General features: G+C 39.0%; 1 protein-coding gene across 1 annotated transcript in view; it reads right to left on the bottom strand.

The window, feature by feature from the left end:
- PCNX2 (pecanex 2) overlaps positions 1-6,995 on the bottom strand; it is a 343,407-nt gene that overhangs the window by 159,009 nt on the left and 177,403 nt on the right. The window contains exons 20-21 of the mRNA XM_012554495.2: positions 6,333-6,474; positions 2,044-2,221 (exon numbers count right to left, since the gene is read on the bottom strand). Coding sequence (XP_012409949.1) covers positions 2,044-2,221; positions 6,333-6,474 — 320 coding nt within the window. The remainder of the gene's footprint in view (positions 1-2,043; positions 2,222-6,332; positions 6,475-6,995) is intronic.

The following is a 6,995-nucleotide window of genomic DNA, read 5'->3' as shown; positions in this document are numbered from 1 at the left end:
GATAAAAGGAGAAAAGATTGAAGTTGTCAAGGATTTCATTTACTTGGATCCACAATCAACACCCATGGAAGCAGCAGTCAAGAAATCAAAAGATGCATTGCACTGGGCAAATCTGCTGCAAAAGACCTCTTTAAAGTGTTCAAAAGCAAAGATGTCACCTTGAAGACGAAGGTGCGCCTGACTCAAGCCATGGTGTTTTCAATCGTCTCATATGCATGGGAAAGCTGGATGATAAGTAAGGAGGACCAAAGAAGAACTGATGCGTTTGAACTGTGGTGCTGGCAAGGATATTGAATATATCATGGACTGCCAAAAGAATGAACAAATCTGTCTTGGAAAAAGTACAACAACCAGAATGCTCCTTAGAAGCAAGGATGGTGAGACTTCGTCTCATATACTTTGGACACGTTATCAGGAAGGATCACTCCCTTGAGAAGGACACCATGCTTGGTAAAGTAGAGGGTTAGCAAAGAAGAGGAAGACCTTCAGTGAGATGGATTGACACAGTGGCTGCAACAATGGGCTCAAGCATAATAGTGATTGTGAGGATGGCGCAGGACCGGGCAGTGTTTCTTTCTTTGTACACAAGGCTGCTGTGAGTCCGAACCAACTCGATGGCACCTAACAACAACACGTGTGGAAACAAAAATAATGCCAGAGTCAAGAATTCACGTCAGCCTAGGTTCGGTGATCTTTAAATGCCAGCACATTTTATACCTGGTAATAATCCCTTACCCCTGAGAGCACTGAAATCACTTACAATAATTTCATGAATGCTTTAAAGAGCATAGGATTTACTTTCACATCATTAGGTAAGATACCTGGAATTTATACACAATAAAGGACAATAGAACGTGGAAGCCTGTGATTTGAATAGTCAGAAAAATGGGATAAATGAATCAGGACCAACGAGAACTCAAACAGGAAACAAATGTTTGTGGGTAACAGGCTTTCAAGGCCAGGGTTCTGGGGCAGGCTACAAAAGTAACAGTGAGGGCAAGTGGCAGATAATCACAAGAAAGGATCCAGGTGAACACAAAATCAGTGCTCAGCTCCAGTTATTAGACAGAATTCCGATGCAAGGATAGGGTGATCACAATTATTTACGAAGCTTTTTAGTATAATACGAAGGGTTTGAATTTATATTACTTAAAAATGCAAAGAGAAAGTCTGTAGAAAGAAAAGATATATGCTAAAGAGAAAATAACAATTAACAGAATTGATTAATTAAAAAAAAAACACAATGTAATTCAGAAAAATAAAATCCTTACAATTTAAGAATCATTAACCAAAAGGGGGAAGGTGTTGGTTAAGTCAGTCTTGGGCAGAAGACTCAAGACTGCTATGTTAAACTGAGTGCATGAGGACATGTGTGAATGGAGATGTAGCGTCACTGAGTTTATTTAAATTCCTTTTCATATTTGGTTACAAACCTAGGCTTTGTTACAGTGGTCAACATATATGTGACCATGGGCAAATTGAGCCAAGTGTTCAGAGGATTTTATCTCCATCATGTTAAACATGAGCTATCATCCCTATACATTTACCTGAATTGTGATTAAAATTTCTCATTGCCCACATACAAATTTACAACCAATGAAATCTTGACTTGGGGCAAGCTAAGGGAATGAAAATAATTCAGGAGACCCTGCTATCAGTACCCAGTCTCAAACTTTACCCCAAAAGGTTAAACACTAGCAAATGAAAACAAACAAACAGAAAAATTAGTCTAGTTCCTAATCTTTAATTCAAGAATTTTAAGATCTAGGGAAGATGTATAATGAGAACGGTATCAGAAAGATCCTAAAATTTCAAACAACATTAATGGTTAATTCATTTTAATTAGTGATTTTAGCAAATAAATGGCATATTTACACTTCATGGAGAATTTTCCTAAATGGTAGCAGGAGGGCAACATGCATATGTAATTCAATTTGATTTCATTCTATACTTAAAAGAAGAAAACCCATTAAACTCTGAAAATATTTGACGAGAAGTGCATCTTTTAAATTTTAAATTGAAGAAAACAGCTAATGAACTTGCCTTGCTAAATAAAATGGACATCATGAAGAAATCTAGTAAGAAACTCTCTGAAACATCTTTGTAGTCAAAGTGGAAAAAGATGACAGTGAAGCTCAAGGTGACAAACTGATGGACTGGATTACAGAAAGATGTCCGCAGCAGCTTCATGCCAGCAACAATCATCAGAAAAATGTTCCAACTGTGAAAAAGGAAGAAAAGAAGCAATCAATGATCGTGTGCAAAACCCAAGGTGAACTACAAGAGCCAACATTTCTGGAGCATTTACTGTGCCTTATGTATTTACAGGTACAAAGAGCCAATATGGTGCGTCCTGTTATTATCTGCATTTTCCAGTGGAGGAAACTGAGTCTCAGAGAATTGAAGTAACTTGTGCAAAGTCCCACAGGGACAGAACTAGGGTGGAAACTCAGTTCTGAGTGACTCTAGAGCACATACTCTTTGCCACTGCAGACACTTCCCTTCCCGGCATGTGCTTTTTATACTGTCCGGTGTTGTTCAACAGTGACATTGAGCTCCATGTGAGCTTATCTGAGGCACTACTGCCATGAGGAGGCTCCACAGAAAGCCTGGTGCCAGGTCAGCCAGCAGATCAAACGCTGTCCATGTTACAGCGTGCTCAGTGTAGGCCTTCTCACTATAAAAAAAATCTTATTGAAACAGTGATGTGACAAGAGTGAATATTAAAAGCCAAAAAGAGAAAAAATCAGCATCCTAACACAGCCATTTTTTTTTTTAACATATTACCTTCTAATGTTTTTCAGCATATTTGTCATCCTAGTGATCATAAACTTTCTGGTCTGCCTTTTTTTCACTTAAAAGTATATCACCAACATTTTTTCCCATGGCACAGGCCTTTTCAGTTCACCACAGGCAGCATCAGCCAAAGAAATACACTTTGGGACTCGGATTTGAGGACTAAGTCCTGAGTGCGCCCACCCCGGGAGTCAGATTATCATCCCATGTAGGAAGCAGGTTTTAAGTGTCCAAGTCCACCAGATGGTGAGGTCGACAGTGAACAACCTGTCTATCCTGAGACTGAAGGTAAATGCTAACAGCTCAGAACAGTTTCAGAGAGTAAGCAACCATCTCCACAAGAGGCCTGTCTTTCTGAAAAAAAGACTTTGCATGTTTCAACCAGATTCCCTTCCACTTATCCAATTATAAAGCACTATTTGGAGCTCAAAAGAAAGACAGAGGTGGGAATACTTTCTCAGACAATGACACTGGGCTTCACAGAGAAAGGTTTTCTTTCTCTGGCTAAATACAGACAACTAGGGCCAAGCCTCAATTTCCCTAAGCCTAGAAAGAAGGCTACTGGACCCTATACTCTTATCAGCATTATCAATATCTCGGCCCAGGGTAGGGGTATTTAAAAAATGCTTTCAAAGTCTTTGCACCTATTAGGTGCAAAATTGTCATTTTTGTAGTAAATAATATCTAACATTGGCAATTCCATCCATATTTCTCAATATGAAATTTTATAAGCTTTCAGACCTAAGGCTGCATGCAGGTTGTTTCCACTCTGACTCAGGAGGTTTGTCCCAGGTCCTGTGGGACAGGCTTGGACTTCGCTTCTGAGAAAAAGTTGCCTTCGACTGCACACAGATCTGGGGAGAATGACAATGTTTTTCTGCAACTTCAACCCAGAGCCCTCAGTGTTGCTTCAGCATGGGTTGAACATTGCTCTATAACTTGCTTTCCTTTACTAATGCCCATGTATGAAAACATGACTTTGGATCCAGTTGCCCTAGACAACAGCTCAGGGTACGAAAGTTCCCATGGGACAGGCAAAGCTCTCTGGAGTGACACCAATGATGAAGTGTCTCAAGACTAAGGATATTTTGGTATTCAAGGGGAAAGTGGTGGTATTCTGAGTTATTCAGGCAAAATCTAGATGAGGGTCAACTCTACACTTTCTATTTTCTGAGACCATGATTAAAAGAGACTGCTCTCATTTTATATTTACTACTGATGACTCATTAAAATTATGGGAGATCTTACGGACCAATGTTTATGAGTTTTAAAACATTGCCATAGTTACTGGTTACAGTTAATGGCTCACAGATTGTTGTACCGTTAGAAGAAGGCTTTCATAACTAAAGGTATAGCAGTCAGTCAACAAAGAACAAAGGTCTGGGACAGAAGCAGAATACCCATTTAGAACATTTTATAATATATAAAATACATATATTGTATTTATAGTATATGTATACACATACATCACAGGAGCCCTGGTGGTGCAGTGGTTAAGTGTTTGGCTGCTAACCAAAATTTCGGCAGTTTGAATCTACCAGCTGCTCCTTGGAAACCCTATGGAGCAGTTCTAGTCTGTACTATCGGGTTGCTATGAGTTGGAATCAACTTGACGGCAATGGGTTTGGTTTTTTTTTTTTTTTTAATACATATATATATATATATAAAACAAGATATCACAATTTATCCGCTCATCCAGTTATCCAGCTCCCCACTCCATCATTCACCCACCAATCTTTATAACCATTACGAGTGGTTTGGTATAAAAAGTTGAATAAGAAACAATTGCTGTTATTGAAGAATCCACTACCTGGTACAGCAGTTGTCAGAGAAGACAGTGCTGGAGCTAAGCTCATAGAGTTTAAAATAGGTCTCTAGGTGATACTGATACACTGCCTCCTGCTGTCCTGTTTGAGAAGAGATAGTTGAGTGGGGTGTCTGAAATATTGAGAGTTTTTTTTTTTTTTTTTTTTTTTAACATCTTCAAATGAATGCCTCAAGAATAGAAAGAAATTGTCAGCTTTGGGTCCTGAGGAAAATAATTCTGATGGTATCACCTGGGAGTTGAGAGTATTGGGAGATATATAGGTAAGGTGTTCCTTTCTGACTTAATGCCTGGAAAAAATACCCAGTAGAAGGGATAAAGAGTGACATTACTTCAGACTGGACTCTCTCTGAACTGGTTATTTGACTCTGCCTGGGTCCCAGCCCTCGCATCCATCCTCTGCCAACAGCGAGCACTGTTTGCTCTCAACTTGCAGGCTCAGCTCCAGGTCCAAATTCTGGTTTTGGATAGAGAGACCTTTAAGTCATTAGCTTGATGCCCCGGGGCAGTCCTGGTACCTTCTTTGCTATTGTGGTTCTGATCGCATGTCCTCGTTCTAGAAATTGAGGATCTGCCTTGTTCTGGGATGTAGTCAAGGGGTCAGCTAGGGTTGTACCATACTGGAAATCCTTGCCACAAGTAGAAGCACTGGATATTCCCAATGTAGACTGTCATCTCCTAGACTGGGCTCTTCCCATTGTCTGCTTCCTTTATCCACTGGAGCTAATTCTTATCCCCAGATCTTAAGTCTAAGATAACAGATACCTAAGGGCTTGGACTTCCTGTCCTAGCGTAGCCAAAACAAGCCTGGACTAGAAAAAAGACAGGAAAGTTATGGAGTCCACTTTTTGTGACTGTGAACCTCCTCAAAGTCCAACAGAGTATTAGAAAGCCTTTTATCTTAGCTTGTTCAATCTTTGGCAAATATTAATTAACATGCCCTCATCACCTCTGAAAAGAAGAGCATGTCTGAATTAGTATGCTTGACATTATTTACTAGGATTTAGTTGAGCACATGGTGTTTAAGAAACGTGACTAATAAGCAAATCTGAGAAAAAGAATTTCTTTCTCATCCTCCTACTCTAGCAACTTATTTGACCAGAAACATTCACCTTTTGTCAGGATGAGAAATCCACAAATTATCAAGTAGCTTTCCATTTATAAACTCAGAAGTTATTCTAATACATGAAACCAATAAACTGTACTTTGTTAATGTTTTGCAAAAACACAAGCATCTTGACTGGATAAGCCACTGTGCTCCAGTTTTTTAATTATGAGGCTTCAGCTGATAAATGCAGAAAGAGCAACGCAGTGATTAATTCCGCCTCCCCCAGTTCAAAATGATAGAGCCTCTGCTAAATGAGATGACACGAACACGAAGGTAAGAACTCCAGGAGCCCCGGATCCACACTGTGCTTCCGTCATCTTATTAAGGCTCACTGACTAAACTTTCCCAGGATGGTTTTCAAATTTACTGACATTTATTCACAACATCATTTGGAGCAGATCTAACTTCGTTTACACCCCAGTCACAGTACAGTATCAGCTAGCTGTAGAGAGTTTGAGTAAAACACTACCACAGCTCACTTTTACGAGGCCAATAATTAGTAGGTATATGTTGGCTTCTGCTGCAGCCTGTTTAGAGAAAGTCACTGGATTTTGAAAACATTCTGATCCAAATCGTTATGAGAACAAATAATTATGTACTTACTGGGTACCAAGTCTCCGGTAATTGCTTATTAGAAATGCATCAATAGTGAGGGCATTCAAAATTATTGTTGGGTATAAGATATATTTTTCAAAACACTGAAGCCAAACATAGACTCTTTCAAACCACATTAAATGGGCGATATCTGAAAGAAATACAAAAGCCACTTAGACGCCAATCAAATTATTTTTCTTTAAGTACAAGTAATAAGTAATATTCCCCCTTTAATTCGATAGCTGCTGATTAAGAACTCCATATACTAGATGCAATATACCAATTTCCCTTTCGAGCAGCAAGTCTTAACTTTGTTTCTACATAGTTCAAAAATAATAATATGTAGGCCAGCATCCCAATTTTTCAAGTCAATTGATTTTTTCATGTATAATTATTACTGAGATCAGTGAAATGAGTTGTCACACAATATCAAGGCATCTTAGAGTAAGTAACAGTGAAAGTGAAGGATGAAGCATTTGAAAAAATCACATAAGCCCATCTCCTTTTAGGCTTGGGGTCACTTTCGAGGCTGGGGTGAGTTTCTGGGCTCTTCTCTGACTCTTTTTAATCTTTAAATCAACAATCTATTCCCTATGCAGCAAATACAAACATGAGAAAGCTAATCTAAAACCCCTATCACTATGAATGTATTACATCCCTATGAGACTTATG

The sequence above is a fragment of the Trichechus manatus genome, unplaced genomic scaffold, assembly GCF_000243295.1.
Source record: "Trichechus manatus latirostris isolate Lorelei unplaced genomic scaffold, TriManLat1.0 scaffold00021, whole genome shotgun sequence".
In the NCBI taxonomy this organism is placed as follows: domain Eukaryota; kingdom Metazoa; phylum Chordata; class Mammalia; order Sirenia; family Trichechidae; genus Trichechus; species Trichechus manatus.
Note: the sequence above shows the minus strand (reverse complement) of the source record. Positions and strands in the feature narration are given on the sequence as shown.